Source organism: Saccostrea echinata, unplaced genomic scaffold (genome assembly GCF_033153115.1).
Source record: "Saccostrea echinata isolate AGI-Se365-2 ecotype Australia unplaced genomic scaffold, CSIRO_AGI_Sech_v1 ptg000059l, whole genome shotgun sequence".
Classification (NCBI taxonomy): Eukaryota; Metazoa; Mollusca; class Bivalvia; order Ostreida; family Ostreidae; genus Saccostrea; species Saccostrea echinata.
In genome coordinates this window covers 1,136,576-1,155,922 of record NW_026889808.1, presented here as the reverse complement: position 1 = coordinate 1,155,922, position 19,347 = coordinate 1,136,576, and the positions used below count along the sequence as shown (strand labels likewise).

The 19,347-nt window shown below is 34.1% G+C and overlaps 2 protein-coding genes across 2 annotated transcripts; both read right to left on the bottom strand.

Annotated features, from left to right (window-relative positions):
* Positions 1-3,296: 3,296 nt before the first annotated feature.
* Positions 3,297-8,515, bottom strand: LOC133174747 (myosin essential light chain, striated adductor muscle-like). Its single transcript, XM_061309835.1, has 6 exons — positions 8,381-8,515; positions 7,871-7,898; positions 6,101-6,247; positions 5,222-5,389; positions 4,980-5,066; positions 3,297-3,832 (listed from the first exon to the last, which is right to left on the bottom strand). Exons 1-6 carry the CDS (start codon positions 8,381-8,383, stop codon positions 3,792-3,794), a joined length of 474 nt encoding a protein of 157 aa, XP_061165819.1. The 5' UTR covers positions 8,384-8,515; the 3' UTR covers positions 3,297-3,791.
* A 4,519-nt stretch (positions 8,516-13,034) lies between these two features.
* LOC133174748 (myosin essential light chain, striated adductor muscle-like) lies at positions 13,035-19,235 on the bottom strand. Its single transcript, XM_061309837.1, has 6 exons — positions 19,158-19,235; positions 18,783-18,810; positions 15,824-15,970; positions 15,420-15,587; positions 14,100-14,186; positions 13,035-13,676 (listed from the first exon to the last, which is right to left on the bottom strand). Exons 1-6 carry the CDS (start codon positions 19,158-19,160, stop codon positions 13,636-13,638), a joined length of 474 nt encoding a protein of 157 aa, XP_061165821.1. The 5' UTR covers positions 19,161-19,235; the 3' UTR covers positions 13,035-13,635.
* Positions 19,236-19,347: the final 112 nt, after the last annotated feature.

The following is a 19,347-nucleotide window of genomic DNA, read 5'->3' as shown; positions in this document are numbered from 1 at the left end:
AAATATACAGGAAGAAACTTGCGCTAAAGTGACGTCACAATGAGGCTACAGTGACGTTAATAAAAATATGACGATATAGGGCAGCGAGAAATTCAAACATTTAGTACATTTTTGGTGCATTTAATCCCATAAAATGTAAATATAAGGAATGTTTTTAAGTTTAGTGTGAATTATTGGTGTGTAAATCACACAGACTTGCACGTACGCATATTTTTCATGAAGCGCTAGCACGCTTCATGAAATATGCTACGTGACAAGTCTGTGTGATTTACATACCAGTAACTCACACAAAACTTAAAAACATTCCTTAATTATGTGTCTTAGTGTAGTCTACTTGTGTGGTAAGTTATATTGAAATCAGACCAAAACTGTAGGAGGAGTAGGGTTTTGAAAGAATTTCACAGAAATTTCTAGTTTTAGTAACCATAGCAACACCGTTCATCGAAATCAAAACTTCATTTACAGAATTATGTGTCTTAGTGTAGTCTACTCGTGTGCCAAGCTATATTGAAATCAGACTAAACTGTAGGAGGAGTTGCGTTTTGAAAAATTGTTTACAGACAGACAAGCAGACGCTATACAATTGAGAGACACATTGTGTAAAATATTACAGTATGGGGTTACTTTCAGTACTTAGATCCATAGTGGGTGCATTTTCTGTACATTCTTTCACACTGCTGTTTTATGTTCATATTTTTATTACAGAGTGGGTGAATTTAAGTGCAGGGTTCTGCATGTCCATAGTTACTATAGACAAGTCCCATATTTTGTCTGAAAATTATTGCGGGGTTGAAGTTCTTGGAAAATATTACATGTATACTCTGTACAAGTATGCAACCCATAAAGGTTTTTTTTTTTGTTTGTTTTGTTTTGTTTTGTTTTGTTTGTTTTTTTTTTTTGTTTTTTTTTTTTGTTTTTTTTGTTTTTTTTTTTTTTTTGGTTTGGTTTGGTTTTGGTTATTTGTTTGTTTGTTTTTGTTTTTGTATTGTTTTTGTTTTTGTTTTTCTTTTCTTTTGTTTTGTTGTTGTTGTTTTTGTTTTTTTTTTTGTTTTTTGTTTTTGTTTTTGTTTTTTTTTTGTTTTTTTTTCTTTCTTTTCTTTTCTTTTTTTGTTGATTCCTGTAACATAGTATCGCCGAAAATACCGTAAATTTAATTGGAGTTATCTTTCTTGATACATCTGCGTGGTAAACGCAAGCATACTAGATACCTGTTACTGTGTTTTAGTACATAATTTATATTTAAAAAAATGTATTTTTACTATACTTATATGAATACAATAAAATTTTATTTCATTCAAATTGCAATGTATGAGATTTTTGCGACGCTGACGTGAATAGTAAGCACTCAAATTAATCATCAAATGAAATGGACAACCAATGAGATGTAAATTGTATTTTGTTGTTGTTGCTGTTTTGGTTAATACCGAACTGCAAAAATTAATAACACAACGGAAAAGTATTATATAATTAAGATACAACAGTTGAATTGAGGATAGGACTGATGCCATTAATTAGATGGGGATAAGAGTAAATCTTTCAGAATTGATATTTTCTTATCATAATTTGCTCCTTGACTGCCTGTCTATCTGTACTCTGGAGATTCAATAAAGAAATAACTATGATGTTACCAATTTTTTTCCGAAGTGTGACTTTATTATTTTAATGATATGAATTAAATTTATTTTCAAATACAAAGTTTCTAGTAAGATTGCTTCGTGTACTAATCAAACCGACTTGCAACACTGCGTGTGTGAAATAAAGTACCATTACGTCCATTAGCACCAAAAAGTAGAGAAAGAAGCCTCCCCCCCCCCCCTCGAAAATAGATTTTTCGAATTTGGTTTTGTTTTGTTTTTGTTTATTGATTGTCATGGTTTTTTTTTTTGGGGGGGGGGGTGCCCCCTTTTAAAACCGTTGCTAAGGGCCTGGAGTTATGTTACATTCTCTCTCTTTCTTTATCTAACCTTAAAGCTGTGTTTTTTTAAGTGTGTTATTTTCTCCGTCATCAGTGTACCTTGTAGTACACATGGCGACCCTCTTTTTTGATATATTTCAGGCCCCAGGATCATGAAATAGACTTAGACTTGAGTCAAATTTTCTATTGCCTTTAAACAGTTTAATAATTGTTGAATTAATCTCTAAATTTGCAGATAACACTTTCGTTAAGCAACATTGAAAATTAAAGTTTAGTCGGTTTGACTTCTACAACATTTTAGTACAACATAAAAATTTTGACTTAAGCTTAAGATGTTTCATGATCCTGACGCCAGGTTAGGATTTTTTTCTTCTATATATTGCCTTTCTCTTTATTTTCTGATTTGCCAGAATTCCTCAATGATTTACAAATAGCACCCTAGAAAATAAGTGATATTATTCCTTTTGAATTATTATAATTCATAGTCTTTAGTACAACCGTACCTGTATCAAATTCAAAAGTTCAACTCGGAGTAAACTTACAGTACTATGATAATTATTTGAATGAATTAAAATGCTAGTATGAAATATACTGTTTGATAAATGCTTTTCATGAAAAAAAGTTTTCTCTGTGAGAGACAGTTGTTCCTTGGAAATAACAACCTGGTGCATGCAGATATAGTGTTGATCGGTTAGTTTCGGGATGGGTGGATCATAAGTTAATCCATCCGTTTCTGTAAATTACGCTTAATGTGATTTTTTTTTTAAACAAGTCTCAATTAATATAATATAAGGTTCATAAACCCTCTGCTCACTCATAGAAAATGTTCCTTTAACTCTTATGATTTTCCAAAAGAAATGTATTTTTTAAGTGAAATACAAACAATTATAGCATAGCTTGCGGGGTAAAATTGGACAAAAAAGACATTTCAACTTGACAAACTTATAAAGGAATAATAGACATTTATGTCATGAAGAGTTAACTCTTTTATCAGAGTATCGATGAACCTTAAATGCACACAATTTTAGCGTTCGGACTTCCTAAGGGGCAAAATTTGACATAAACTTGATTGTTATAAAGGAATAATAGTCATCTCTTCCAATGAGAGTTATCTCTCTTATCAGAGGGTCAATGAACCTTAAAGAGGCTGAGCAGTTTATTCAGTATACTGTCATAATTATACATGTATATATACTTCCTCCATGGCGTCTACTTGGTGTAAATCTTTTTAAAGAGGCCAACATTAGATATGATACGGGTGTTCTTTCCTTTACACTTCCTTTAAAATTGCCCTTAAGAAAATTTATCTTTTTTTTGCACGCAGTACCCATCCTTCTATATTTAATTGAGAAGTGTAATGCAAAAAGAAAATAAAAATGTCTAAAAGAAAACAATTTTTTTTTATTTGGGAAAAATAATAAATAATACACTATTCACTCAACAGAGGATGCAAAAGGGATATCCATTCCGACCTCATCTCATTTATACCAACTTTCGAGCATAACTGTACATTACGGGTCACATGACCCAATGATGTCTTTACCGATGATGTAACCAACCGGTACCGGTTTAAAAGAAGACTGATGTGTAGAAAACAGACGGCAAAGTTTATGTATAAGCTGGAGAAGTCTTGCGCAAGAAATCTGTCTGGAGGTTTTCTTTTTTTCTGATGTTTCCTAGCATTCCGGGTGGTAAATCAATTCCAGTGCGCATGTCCGAGATTTTTAGTTGATGTTTCACTTGGTCGCAGCAGCATGCGTAAAACTTCTCCAGCCGATGACGTCACTGTTGTAAATGTTTTGTAGACGGGGATTTTTTTGTTTTAAGTGTATGTTGATGTGTTCTTGTGTTAGAGTTTCTGTTTTCAGTCTCCTTCTTAGTCGGGGTATGGTCCAGCCATCACTTTCTTGATGAATTCTGAAAAAAAAAATAATAAAAAAATGTTTACCTGAAAATAGGGATGTCAATTTTGTCAATAATTTATATTCGAATATTCAATGAAAGTATTCGAATATATTCGAATATTCGATAAAATAAATGAAATCTGGTTTATTTTAAATATGCATGATCCTACTCTCATGAAAGGTTTAGCGTAGGTATTCTAATATTGTAGTAAAATTGTGTGAAGGCTTTTGTAGATGTACAATAAGAAATTCCATTTGATATTTGTCAATGTGTGAAATAAATAATTGATTTAAATGTAGAAAAATATGATTTTAACAAATTTAATAATTTAATAAATTAATAGTAGCTCCAACTGAGGAACCAATCGTCTTACCAAAGGCAGGATAGTTGTATACTGTTTAGATTTCAGTACGTGTAATTAATTACAATTATCAGTCTAATAAGAGATGTGATTAAATATTGGATAAAATATTTTTAAAATAAAAACAAATATTTCCATAGACAATTTTCCTAGGTAATTAATTAATTTACCGATAATGAATATAAAATTCAGGATTATGTACAACCCGAGATAATCAAGTAATTTACACATTTATTCAGAAATTGAGCCCTTTACAATATCAGTTACAGACTAATTCTATCAGACACTCATTCAACGATCAATTAAATTTATTTTGATCAGTATACTCTTCACGTCTTTTAGACATTCTAAGAAGGTTTTCATTTAATCAAGATTTATTAAACACTATTTCTTTTTACGAAATCTGTAAAACACCGAATATTCGAATCTCAAATTTATATTCGAATATCAACTCATCGAATGAATATTCGAATGTTCGAATATTCGTTGACATCCCTACCTGAAAATATTCAGGGCTGCATGAGAAATCTCAGAAAGTGGAACAAAATTAAAAATTTTAGTAAACTAATAATTAAAGTATTCAAATAATTTTCACTAATGAGAGGGTTCAAGTTCATAATAGGTTAAAATATAAAAATCCACCTCAAACTCGCTCTTGGCAAATGCTATAGTGATTAAAGAGAAATTCTACAATGTGGACTAATAAACGAATTAAGTAGTTCACAGACTTGTTATTTTCCATGTTAGTAATGAGTTTCTTTACTTTTTACATTTACTCCCCGCTGGCTACAAACTTACCCTCGTATTTGATGTTTCCGTCAAGGTCTTCTTGTAAATCTGTGTTTCTAATGATTTCGTCAACCTGGTCGTCACTCAAACGCTCACCTGAACAAGAAAAGATCACGTGGTTTATGACAATGGCACGTTACAACAAATTTAAACTTTCTTCAAAAGTATGAAAGTAGTATGAATGTAGTACGAAGAACAGTAATGTTAAACTGATTTGCATAAGGAAACGATGATTAGATCCGCCCACGTACCAAGTGAGGAGAGGAGATGTCTGAGCTCAGCCCCAGAGATGAATCCTTGTCCCTCCCTGTCGAAAGTCTTAAAGGCCTCCATGTAGTCGGCGAAGGTTCCCTGTTCCAGGGTGTTAATGATTGTTTCGTGGATGGGGAGGAACTCCTCGAATTTGTAGGCCTTCTCTCCTATAATGGAAGGAACTTATTAAGTATACAAAATTCTGCATCCATAGTTCGCCCTAAATCCGTAGGACATATCCGACAATTTCCCAAAACTCCAAGTGGAATATTTTTTTCCGGTATTACTTTCAGGATATATAGTGGGATCCAGAGACGTGTACCTCCGATAAATCTCTACATATATAGAGTTATCGTTCTTCACAAAATTGAGAGAAAATATGCAACTTTATCTGCATCTTTTTTCTTTTAAGAAACTAATTTGATTTTAATTTAGATACTTTTAATACTAGTAATATTATGGTATTCTTGCAAAGCTATATTTGTTTCTCCCTCGACCCAAGGCATTCCCATACCAAAACTTTCTCTGAAAATCGATAATTTCTTGGAATATCTCGAGAAAATTTGGCAGATGTTAAAAATAAACTCTTCATGAACGCCCTCAAATGAAATTTAATTTCATGATTGTTTTAGGTCAGCTCTCTATAGTAAAGTAAAGCAAAAAATAGAAGTACATCATTTAAAAAAATAACTTTTTTTAAAAGATCGTAGATATTTTCCTACCCACCAAATTCCATCTTATTCTCAATATTACTCGTCTGCGAATTTCTCCCTTACATTAAATCCTTCCTCCTATCCATATTTTCCTATGAACCAAATCAGAACTTCCCTTCCGCCAAATTCATCTGCGAGCTAAATTTACCATCTCTTTATCCTTACCCATCTTTTTTGTTCCGCCATTCTTTTCGACGATCTCTACGGTGGGGTTCAGACCCACACAGCGGCAGACGTCACCAATTTTGGCGGCATCGACTTCTCCGTCACGACCGTCCCAGAAGTCAAAAAGCTCAAAGACTTCCTTGGCCTCTGAAATTTACAAATCAGTACATAAGAATCAATTAACGATAAAAAAAATTAAGAATCAGGAGAAATGTTGGTAGTACGGTGATTAGCATGATCCCTGTATAAGTGATCTTAAGGTTCACCGTCCCTGAGTTCAGTTCACTCATACATGTATCAAATTTTGCTTTAACGTTAATGATTTCTAATGAATCTTATTATCATAAGTAAAATGTATACAATTTCAGCATACCTCGCGGGGCAAAAATGACAGAAATGGCCTTTTAACTTGACAATAAGTCTTTTATCCCAGATAGATTTATCTCTCTTATCAGAGGGTCCATGAACCATAAGTTAAAATACACATTCTGTCCGTCCGTTTAAAATGATTATGGACAAAACCCAAATGACCATGTCAGCAGTATCATGTATATTTAATCAACAAAAAGATAACTTTAATATTTGGAAAGGATATTAGGGTGTTAGGGTGATTTTATTCAAGCATGTTCCTTAGTTCTTAGACAAGAACGACAGATTCTCCTTGAAATGTTAGACTAAATCAAAATATTGCTTTTATGGGTGCATAGGTTAATTAAGCATAAATGATAGCGGTTTTTAAAAATAAATATTTATTTTTCCAAATTAAGGCAGTTTATTAAATTTGTTTAAATTTTAACCTGAAAATTTACTTCCTTTTCATTATCTCCCCTTCCCCACTCGAGCACTATCTCTCCTAATCTTCTTTGTGTCTAAGATTTCTCCACATGCACTTGTTTATCAGTATTTTCATTTCTATGGGGAAAAAATGACAGAAACAAGTGCCCGTGCATTTTTTCCCCTTCCTACACCTCTGCAATTCTATGCCTCTGTCTAACAGAAAGCAATAACAGTTACACGATACTGATTCACACCATCTGTACACATAGATCCAGCGAAGATAAAAGTAATGCACAATGCGCGTGCGCGCATGTGGTGTGTAGGTGCGCTCTCCTTGTAAGGCCGGCGGCGGAAACGGTATAAATTGAACTGCTGCCAATCTCCACAAGTTTCTTTTCATTCGAGTATTTGCAGCGTTTCTCTGTTTTTCAGATTAGGAAAATGCGAACTACAGCATTATAAATAAATGTAAAGTTTAGATATCAAGGGATATATTTCCTCAATTGTTTTCTCCCTTAACCCCTCTCAAACTGGCTTTTAATCTTTTTTTTCAAATGTTATTATTTATCTTTATTTAGTTATTTATTTTTGCATATCAACCTCAATCTTGGACATATGATTCCTAACGCCAAATTATTTCCATATGCCTCGCATATTTTTCTCAACTGTATACGTTCTGCATTAATTACAGTGACGTAATCGTCAGTGAAGATGTATGCCCCCCACTGAGAATGTTTTTACACATGCCAGAATTTCTCCGTCGTAATATAATTCTTTCATATTGTTAAATTTACCATAAGAAAGAAAATATTTATGTTTAATAGAAAATTGCGCATGCGTTATAAAGTTCGATTTATCTTGGAGTAAATCCTTCTCTATAGTTTTTCACATTGCACACAAGTGTCTGAGATTTTCTAGATTCCTTTTAAGAAACAGAATCCATGCTGTTAAGAGGAAGAAAATTAATTTATCACACGGGACAACTCTCCATACCTTCAATTTCTTCTTTGGAAAGTTTGGACTGAAATATAACAATGCTCACGTGTAAATACAACTTTCACATGCACGTGTTTAGTATTGTAAAATATATAACGTGTTATCCATTCCTGGATACAAACATTGCATTTTTATTATTTAAGAATTTTCAATGCCTCAAAGATAAACTTGATAGCATGCAATGAATTATGGAACATATATGTGTACATTTATTTATAAATCTAAAATGAAAAAAAAAGAATAGGTAAGTTTTCAGTTATTTCTATGTGCGAACACTTAAATATAAAAGAAATTAAGGCCCCAAACCCCCCTCTTTTATGCATTCATTTTTTACACAATTAGTGCGCATCTTGCAAGCTCTGTAACCTTGATAAAGACATGTACACTGTAAAACAGAAAAACCTTATCGAAATCATCAATCATACAGAAGCCGATGCTGAGCTGTAAGTAAATCGTAACAGGCAAGTACGTGAGTACACAAAGAAATAAAAGTCAGTTTTTACTTACCATCTTGCTTATCTATCGCACCGCTGCCCGATGTGAATGCTTCTAGATCAAGATCGGAATGCCTAGTAACTGTAGATCATTCCGAGCACTTATGGCTTTACCTACATTGGGCGATCTCATTTCACAGAAAGGGGTGGAGTGTACCCTTACATGTGTTTTGGCGCAGCGTTATTAATTAGCATAATTATCTTTTTATCTGCGTTTCACAATTTACAATTAGTAAATGCGTAGTATTGTTGAATATAGCTTTTATTTTTTTATAAAAGATTACATTAAAAAATAGTAAGTCTAGGCATAGTTTTACCTGTTTAAAAAAAAAAAGAAGTTTTTTCGCTGCATGGATCGAAAGTTTTTTTTGCAAAGAAAAAAAAATCTTGCATTTTTAAAAAAAAAAATGACATAAATCCTAGTTTGTTTATGAAATTCTTATTTAGTGGTCATGATTTTAAAAAAAAAGATGGGGCTTATGACATATATGGCAGGGCTGCAATGTATTGCTGCACTGCGCAGACTGCGGGACGGAAGGAACCAATATTGCAGTCAAAAATATCTCCTGGCGGTATGTTTACACGACTTGGAACACACTGGAAATGATTCTGCGTCTTTTGTTTTAATAATAGGTGACCTCAGAACCGATTATATCTTAATTGGAAAGTGCATGTTTCTTTGTAAATACAACACAAAGATTTTGGTATCTTTTCCCCGATAAAAACGTCTCGGGCTTTACCTTTGACAGAATGCCACCTGGAGATGGTCTCGGGATTTACCGTTGATGGAATACCACCTGGTGATGGCTCGTGATGACCCCCTGTCGGGGGCGCTACATATGGCAACACTGTATCGATGTCGAGACATTCCGAAAAGCCACCTAAAATGAACTCTTCCTCCTGCAGATAATTAATACCAGATCGAAGACTCGTGGGCGCATGTCGGGGAATTCATTGATACTTGATCCCCCGCACGCGCATGCATGAAGCTATTTTATTTGGGTAATATGCGCCACATCTTATAAAATCAACAAATATTTTATTACGTAATTGAATTCAGTAAATGAATTTCTGGCAAACTGTACGCAAAAAAGAGATTTATCAACAAACAAAAACAACAGATTTGTTTTTATTTGTTGGCTCCGATAGATGTTTACAGCTGGAAAAAGCATGCTTTGTAAATGTGTCCAATTTCTAGGGGATGAATTGATTGTTTCTTTCTGCGTCAGGGCAGTTTCAACTTCGTTTTCAATCTGTGAATAAATTATGAAATCTTTCTCCTATGACCATGATTTGAATTTTTAACCCTGGATGTTTAACAAAAAAAAAAAAAAAAAACGCAGATGTCATAATACATGAATAGAGAACATGTGGAGAGGAATACTTAAGTTATCATTAGTTCTTGTGTCCAATTCCGTTATAATATCAATAAAATGAATATTCACGATTCAGGAACGAAAGAACTTAAGACTAAGACCAAAAAAAGAAGCTGATTTTAATTGTTTTGCAAACTTAAAAAAAATAAAAATGGCTTGCATAAAAATACTCTAAGTTCTTTTTAAAAAGATCAAATTCATTTTTAAATAAATGTTAAAAAAGAAAACTTTCCCGCAAAATTACATTATAGTACTACGGGACAGTGCCTGGGCGAAGTAAGTCAGACTTGATTTGCAGCGATTGGAGCTACATGTATACATCAACATTGTAACCCTCCAGCTCAACACCACTAAAACAAAACTCTTCCGTGGTCAGAGAGTGGTCTATCAGTTTACTACACTATGCATTATTCATGGTGATAGAAGCGATAACCGTCCTTGTATGATTCAAAGTAGCTTGACCCCTACTATTTCTAACACACTCGTAAAGAAAATGGACTAATGCAGTTCAGCTTGAAGCTCTGTCTGAAGAGATACCATCTCCAAATCAAAAATGAAACTATAATCTGATGTATAGGATATCTGTCAATCTGGCACAGTCAACCATATGTCTGACCAATACTTTGTCTGTCTATCATATTTTCCAGTAAAATTATCACTGCATGATCGTGGTTTCTAATTTATTAGATTAATCAGCGCATTACTATCCTCGGTCCTCTGTTTGTAAATAAACCTCTCTATCCTTCACACATACATTAATACACACTGCTTTTAGTGACTAATTCAAAAGTTAACAGAAATTGTCAACAAAAAGGATAACTGTTCCTCAGACTAGGGATTAAGATGAAGAATCAGTGGTCACCTTCTATATTCTTTGAAGTATAATTAATGTCTTATCCATTGATTATTAATTTTACCATATATGTATCTTCCTCAATTCCTTAAGACACAGACCTTTTAGAACGCTTTAATTCGACAGAATAAAACTGGGGTATAATTTTTTTTATTCCTCCAACCTGAGGACATAAGTATACTACAAGTACTTCAATACAGTTTTTGGTAGATTTTCTGTTCATAGTATTTATATATATATATATATATATATATATATATATATATATATATATATATATATATATATAAATGTGCTTTTGATACACTGTAAGTCTTTGACGATCTGTTTCCTTAATTCTAAGATGTTCGTACAACAAGCTACAAAACTAGAGGCTCTTGGAGATGAAATTCGCGGACAGATATATCACAGAGCAACAGATTCATCCATCTTCAGTTTTCCTATTTACGACAGTTTTTTTTGTCCCCTGCTTTCGCGAAAGCGAGGGGACATTAAATCTCATTCGTCTGTCAGTCTGTCCGTCTGTCAGTCTAGTTGTCTGTCTAGCTGTCTGTCTGTCACAAAAACATAACTTTTGAATGAGAAGAGACAGGGCTTTCATATTTTACATGTACATTACCTGTGACAAGACATTTCCAAATATACTATGTTTTTTGACCCCGTGACGTTGAGGTTTGACATACTTTTCAATAATTTTAACATTACTTTAAATTGGTCATACGATTTGAATGAGAAAAGATATTAGGGCTTTCATATTATACATATGCATTACCTGTGACAAGACCTTTCCAAATATACTTTGGTTTTTGATCCCATGACTTTGACCTACTTTTCAAAATTTTTATTTTTGCTTATAACTTTAGATTGAGAATAGTTAGGGCTTTCATATTTGACATGTGCATTACCAGTGGTAAGGTGTTTCCATGCATGCTATGATTTTTGACCCCTTGACCCTGTTTGCCCTAATTTTCAAAAAATTAAATTTCGTTGATTACTTTTGAATGGCACATGAATGGGCGTTCATATTTGACAAGTGCATTTCCTGTGTCAAAATGTTTCTGAATGTGCTATGATATATGACCCCGTGACCTTGACCCTCACGTTTGACCTAATTTTCAATTATTTCATCAGTGTTGCTAACTTTTGAAGGAGCAAAGATAGGGAATTCATATTTGACATGTGCATTACCCGTGACAAGCATTTCCAAATATACTATGATATCAAATCCCATGACCTTGACCTTGAAGTTTGACCTAATTTTCAAAAATTTTAACATTGCTAATAACTTTTGATTGAGAGAAAATATGGCATTTACATTTAATATGTGCATTACCTGTTTCAAGATCTTTCAGATTGTGTACTCTGGTTTTTATATACATATATATTTTTTCATTTGTATTACTTGTGACAAGACCTTTCGGATTTTATTATATTTCACCTCATGACCTTGATCTTGAAGTTTGATGTAGTTTTGAGAAGCTATAATCTTTGCCATAACTGTTATTTATTCAACAATTCATGTCTTTTTTGTATAATGCACAGACAAGACAAGACACACAAACAAGACAGTTACAATATGCCATAAATAATGGCATCCCATCCACTAAGACACCGAAAGCGGGGGACCAAAATTCTTTAAATTTGCTTATTGAACTCCCACAATACTGGCAGCTAAAACGCTGGTTAGAGTTATGCCCCTTTATCGCACATTCAACGTCACAGAGTGCAGCTAGGAATCCTGGGAAGGTAAACGAAGTAACAAGAATAGGATTAAAATATATATATTCTATTAACACAGTGGCGGATTTAAGGGGGGGGGGGCGCACCCGGCGCCCCCCCCCCCCCTAAAACTGTCAAAGTTAGCGTAAATCAGTTTCGTCAAGAAAATGAAAAAAAAATGTCTACTCGGTAGACCTCATTTTTACCCTACAAAATCTCTAGAATCCAGGAGCTTCCAGAGGCTTCGCCCCCTGGGCCCTCACCAGGGCTTTGCCCTGGACCCCCTGCCTACTTCTGCCCCCCCCCCCCCCCCAACTTCAATTCCTGGATCCGCGCCTGTAACAGATACATGCTTTGGGCAGGGTAATACGCATAATGCGAGTGATGCAAAATACACTTGCGACAAAAAGGTGTCGCAGTTTTTCACAGTACGTGGATTTGTAGTTCTCTGGTTAGCCTAAATTTTATTTCACAGAGTGAGACCGCTACATTTGTGCATCGAAGATCTTCATAGATCGAGTTCTGAATAAATTTAAGGAAATATCTAATGCTGGTCTAACTTGTAGACGACTACAGCGCTGCCGGTTGCTTTTCTTTCAATTAAATAAATTGCGCTCATCTTAATAAATGCTAATTTCTTTTATGCAGCACTTCTACATGTAGAATATGAAATCACGGCAATATGACAAGTTCCTTTTCTCATATAAAAAACACCGAGAAATAGTGCAGCATTTTATTATTAATCTATATATTACTATAATTTACATATAAATACAAAATATGTCAATTCATCGTTTAAGCTTCTTTATCAGTTTTGGTAAATCCCATGTCCTTCTTGGAATGAATTTGATTTCTTTAAAACACACTTTAAAAAAAATAAATTTTGAGGAGAGCTAAGTTTATAAAAGGATAGTGCGATATTCACTCAGCAGAGGATGTCCATTCTTCTATACGTGTCAACTTTCGAACAAACTGTACAAAACAGTCACGTGACGCAATGATTGATGAACTGTTATCCGTTAAGAAGCAGATTTATTTAAATAACACGCCAAAGTGGATCACAAAATGAAGGGAAAAAAATCCATTCGTTTTTATAACACTTCCAGTGATTAAAACATCTCCAGTGCGCATGTTCGGAATTTCACAGTTTTCCAAAAATGTCAGTCTGTCGGAGTAACACACAGAAACACAATATCCAGCCTTTGAAAATCCGCCAATGAGACTTGTAACTTCCACGTGAAAAAGTTAATGACCATTGCTGTATAAAATTGTAAATGTTTTTTGAATATGTGTTATTTTAAAGATTTCTTTCAATAACGTCTAGTCGGGGTAAGGTCCGGCCATCACTTTCTTGATGAATTCTGCAAAATAAATAAATGAACTTTAGAAAACTAACAATGATACAGGGTTTTACAACATTTCACAAGCCAATTAGAATGAGTTTCCTATCATGTTGTAAATTTTGAATTTACTAGGGGGAGGTAAATGCAAAATTTACAACATCCCCCTAATAAATTCAAAATTTACAACATCCCCCCAGTAAATTCAAAATTTACAACATGATATTCCTATCGGAGTAGATTTCGGATCGGAAAACTTGGCTAGCGAAAATGGGCTCTACATTGAATGGACATTTTTTCCACTTCTATAAATACAACGAAAATAGCGAAATAATTCTTCAGGTCAACGAGAAGGAACATTAATATAAACCCATCGGAATTGACTGTCCCTGGCTAGATTTGCTCTGATATTCTGTTTCACTTTGACTACCCTATATAACGTACCCTCATATTTGACGTTTCCCTCCAGATCTTCCTGTAAATCTGTGTTTCGGATGATTGTGTCCACCTGGTCATCTGTCAAACGCTCACCTGATCAAGACAAAAACGTTGTTTCAATTTTTAAAAAATGCCCTTTTTAGAGATTAAATCTAATGCAATACGCATGCATAATACAAAAGCTTACGGTAAAAAATAATTATATTGTTACCTTAAATGACTTAAGGTTAATCAAAATTTATTAAGAAATCTGTAAAACACCGAATATTCGAATCTTAAATTTATATTCGAATATCAACACATCGAATGAATATTCGAATGTTCGAATATTCGTTGACATCAATATTCACGGCAAACATATTATTTCGCAAAATAGACATGAAGGGTTATTTGAGTATTTTAAGAAAAAGAGTATTGATTTAACTTAAATCAATAGACTCTTTTTCTTAAAATACTCAAATAACCCTTTATGTCTATTTTGCGAAATAAAATTTTAACTATATTTGCCGTGAATATTGCAGAATTAAATCAAGAGGCTCAAGGTCCGATTACTATACTAGCATACTTCCTCATATATGATAGTCCATGATAGGACAAAAGTAAATCTTTAATTGTGTGCTGATTGTGAATAATTTCACATAACATTTATTGCATATTTATACTTTTTTTGGTTTACCTATATACACAACTTTGATTCTCTCTCTGACTGTGTGAAGAGTCGCCTATATAAAGCTCTATATACATGTGGTATAAAATCGTTAATATTGAGTTTATCTACTTCATTTCAACAAAGAGTACGAGCCATTTACACAAGGGAAATGTTTAAAGACAACAATTATTGATGTAAAGAAATCCATGATGCTTATTTGATTACAGAAAGTGCATGCAAATAAAGTATTTAATTATTATAGGTGCATGAATTGATTACAAATTAAATAATTAAGTAAATAAATGCAGTGTATGAAAGAAAGAGGTAAATTCATTTATTATAGACTTAGGTCAGATCACTCTTACTCTAAAAAAAACTCTCCACAGAATTGATATATTTTTGTAATACATGTAGATTTATTTAATACTAGCAGAGGCCTTCTATAGTTTGATGTTTTGAACTATACATGTATATAGTAATTAACATTAGTGCCACTCATTTCATGCTTGTATGTTATTTTGTTGCATCATTTGCATTCATATACCCCAGTTGGGGTCTTTGTCTTAAATAAAAACTTGAAACTTAAAAAAAACTTGAAACTTGGAATTCTTCAGTGTGCAGTGTATAAGAGGGGTCCTTAATCATATTTCGCGAGGGGGGGGGGGGGGGGGGCTTACCAAGTGAGGAGAGGAGGTGTCGAAGCTCAGCACCAGAAATGTAACCTTGCCCCTCCCTGTCGAAAGTTTTGAAGGCCTCCATGTAGTCCGCGAAGGTTCCCTGTTCTAAGGTGTTCATGACAGTCTCGAAGATCGGCAGGAACTCTTCGAATTTGTAAGATTTTTCACCTGAAATTAATAACGCACTAAGTATGTAAAAAGAGCAGGCAAACATTTTAATCGTCGAGAACTAGATCATTGATCATTATATAAAGTTTAAACAGTTAAAATCATTAGTCATTTTATTGGCAGTGCATATTGTTTTTTAACTTCGAAAATTGATTAATCTTTGTTAAAATCTATCGCAAAAATAAACTTTTTCTCAGGAGTCTAAATATTTATTATTATAATAACCATTAGCTTACCCATTTTGGATGTGCCGCCATTCTTTTTGACGATTTCCAAGGTTGGGTTCAGACCCACACATCTGATGACGTCACCAATGGCGGCAGCATCAACCACTCCGTCACGACCGTCCCAGAAGTCAAAAAGATCGAACACTTCCTTGGCCTCTGAAATGCAGGAATAAAATAAAGGTGAACCTTATGAACAAACTGAGCAATGGGCTGTAAGATCGGGTTCACTGCACGGGTATATTTAGCAAGCCAGCGTGGGTGGTTGGGGGGGGGGGGTGTTAATCACCCCACACCCCGTCCTTTAAGAAGAGGTAATTCCTTTTAAAACTTTATGAATATATGTTTGTACATAAACCAGGTAACTTATGCCGTTTCCCTTAACACTGTCACCATTCCTCTTTTTTCCTTGCAGAATTTCCCCTCCTTAGAAAATATTCCGCGATTATCCTTTGCTGTAATTCATAAAGACTTGTTTTGGGGGTTACTTATGCACACACGTATCATGTTCGCATGTGTACAGGTTATCTAGTGGTGAATCTAAAGGATATATTTTGTGGTTTGATTATGATTGAAAAATCGTTTGGATCTACTTATTTTTTGTTAAACTATCAATTTTCAATAGAAGTATCACAGTCGAAAGCCAGTATTTTGCAGTATCGAAAGTCTGTGTCGGTAGATACCGCTTTTTTGGTTGTTGTTTTTGTTTTGCTTGTTTACAGATCATTAAGAGAAAATTGGCTTGCATTGAATGCAAACAGAAAGAATTTAAGGAAAACAAACAGTTTCCTGTAGAAGTGAAGTACAGGCGCTTTTAAATCAGTAATAAAGGCATGCACCTAGTATCGGGCTAAAACAGGCACGTGGTATCGGGGTAAAAACAGGCACGTGGTATCGGGGTAAAAACAAATACGTGGTATCGGGGTATCGGGGTAAAAACAAATACGGGGTATCGGGGTAAAAACAGGTACGTGGTATCGGGGTAAAAACAGGTACGTGACCGGGGTGTAGGAGGGGGGGGGGGGAGTCTCAGATAATTGATATTTAGATGCCTATTTTACAAAACTTTCTTATCGTAAGACTTAATCTCTTATATCTAATGTTAATCTTACATTAATCTTAAAATCGACCTTAAATCTTAAGAGAAATAGATACCCGTCGTAAGTCAAAAGTGAAGGCTAAAGTGAAGGCTAAAGTGAACATGGCGATAGGCCATTTTTCTCTTCATGTCTTCATGATTGGCTAGTCCCCCCCCCTCCCCCCCACCCCGAAGTTGGTTGGTGATTTGTCCATATGAGCACACAAAAATTGAAGAACACATGTCAAAACACAGCAACTAAGGTAACAAAACGCATTCACTTATTAAACGGGTGATTAATATGATTCGCTGCTGATCATGTTTCGATACTCTGCGAAACATCTAAAGTTTCAAATTCCTATTTATCATTAACAAGCCAAACCAAAAAGCAAAAACCATTCTACAGCATTTACTAAACAAACGATAATCTAGGGAATTCAATCCGTTAGGGACTCTATAAATAACTTCTAAGAAATCGACAGAGGCGGGTTTGCAACATGTCAACATGCGTTATAGTTATACATCCTTTTACACAATCTCTCACCAGAGGGCGTATTACGCTTCGCTACGTAGCGGGTACGATAACTCTGGGCAGAGATTGCCTTTTACAGCATATAAACAGTTAAAACAGCAAGTTTTATGTTTCATTTTCAAAAGTCTTAATTATATCCCTGAATGTTCGAGCACAAAAATAGTGCATGTATTCATGTATGTCTTCCTATTTACAAATCAAACTAGTAAAAAAAAATGATATACTTCATGTAATGTTACATGTCATAATATAATGACCTATCTAATTTTATCTATTGTGTTATCGGAGAGGTGGAAGAGGTTACAGTATCGAGGAGAATATTATATTTAATGACGTTTTCACAGTTCGTTTTTAAAAATAAGCAGCTGGTGTCTGTCTGCCTTCATCTATTTCCGCTCTAACTCAACCCTTGAACATTGGTATCCATGGCAACAAAAAGTGCTTATGTGCTGTAGCTTAATGTATATAGATAACTAAATTTAAATGTTTTGCATTCCTAAAAAATTTAAATAGATGTAATATTATTCATTTGGGTAAGAACTGCATTCGAAAGGAGACACGATATATTTCCTTTGAAAAAGATAAAAATAATGTCTTATTGTAGACAAAGCCACGTAAAGAATCATCTTCCATGGAATTATGTAAGATCCCTCCGATAACGTCACATCGAATTAAAGCTCCCTCCCTGATTGACATTGATCCTGTCAAGATACTGGTATACACAAGGCGCGTGCCTGCGAGCGCGGTGCGTAGGTACATTCTCCTTGTGCAATTTTAGTCAGAATCCATACAGCAAAATTTAATGCAAAAGATAAGAAGAAACTGATGAATTTGAACTTTTGCCAAGGAATGTCAGAAAACAACGCTAGCCGTAATTAATCCGTGTCTCTGTAACCATTTTTTTTTTTTAGGAAAAAGAAAATGGGGTTGAAATTGTAAGACGTACATTGTTCATTTTCCCTTTTCTTTTAAACCAAAAGCTCTTCATTTTTCCAATATTCAAACGAATTATATATTAGTACATGTAGCAAAGTTTTATTACGTTATTCCTTTCGATTTTAATAAATTGATTTTTAATATCTTATCAAATATTGAGAAAAGCCACAAGTTCATTAATAATCACTGACGTACCCTCCTCCCTCCCCCCTTTTTCCTATCTCCATTATACTGCCTGTCGGAATCATTTTGACATCAGTGTTAAACTCTCGTATGCACCCAATCGAGAGTGGAATTTATCAAATTAAACTTGCACTGCACAACACAGGATGAGATTTCTAGGTTTCTGCAAAAATTAATTAACCCATGCTGTTAATTAAAAGAACAGTAAAGGGGGGGGGGGGGTAACACACAACTCTCCATACCTTCAATTTCTTCTTTGGAAAGTTTGGACTGAAAAGTAACAATGCTAACGAGTAAGCGAAACCATTGTAATTTTAGGCAGATCAAAAGGCTTAATTTGTTTTGTTTACCGACGAGAAACAGGTTCTTTCAAAAATAAAATTTTTCCACTAAATTATTACAAGGAATATTTTGCATATAGCCAAATGGTCGAATCGTCTTTATTCGATTTTTTCGTGAAAGTGGAAATAAAAACATCTTTTAAGTAATTTTTTTTGTTATAAACATTCTTGCTTAGAATTTTTTTAAGTGTACTTGTCAATTGAAATTGCTGTGTTGTATTACTTAGTGCCTATTTTAAAATGAAATGTTAGTAAATTTACAGTGAAGTTTCTTACCATTTTTGAAGATCTGCTTTTAGGCTGAAGTGAACGTTACACAATCTAAATGCTGGAATTCTGACGATGGGTCTCGGCAGGGATATATATACCGGGGGTGCTTCAAGTAGAGCACTGCGCACAAGTCACACACGCAACGGCGCAGAAGATGAAATTAAAAAATAGCAAAGTAAATTCTGGAGGAGACTAT

What these genes read in the sequence shown, in the direction of transcription:
- LOC133174747 (XM_061309835.1), bottom strand. An exon ending in TTCCAAAGAAGAAATTGAAG is followed by an intron (nt 6,248 to 7,870) that starts GTATGGAGAGTT and finishes TGTAAATTTCAG; the next exon opens with AGGCCAAGGAAGTCTTTGAG. An exon ending in TGGCGGAACAAAAAAGATGG is followed by an intron (nt 5,390 to 6,100) that starts GTAAGGATAAAG and finishes CTTCCATTATAG; the next exon opens with GAGAGAAGGCCTACAAATTC.
- LOC133174748 (XM_061309837.1), bottom strand. An exon ending in TTCCAAAGAAGAAATTGAAG is followed by an intron (nt 15,971 to 18,782) that starts GTATGGAGAGTT and finishes CCTGCATTTCAG; the next exon opens with AGGCCAAGGAAGTGTTCGAT. An exon ending in GGGAAACGTCAAATATGAGG is followed by an intron (nt 13,677 to 14,099) that starts GTACGTTATATA and finishes TTTATTTTGCAG; the next exon opens with AATTCATCAAGAAAGTGATG.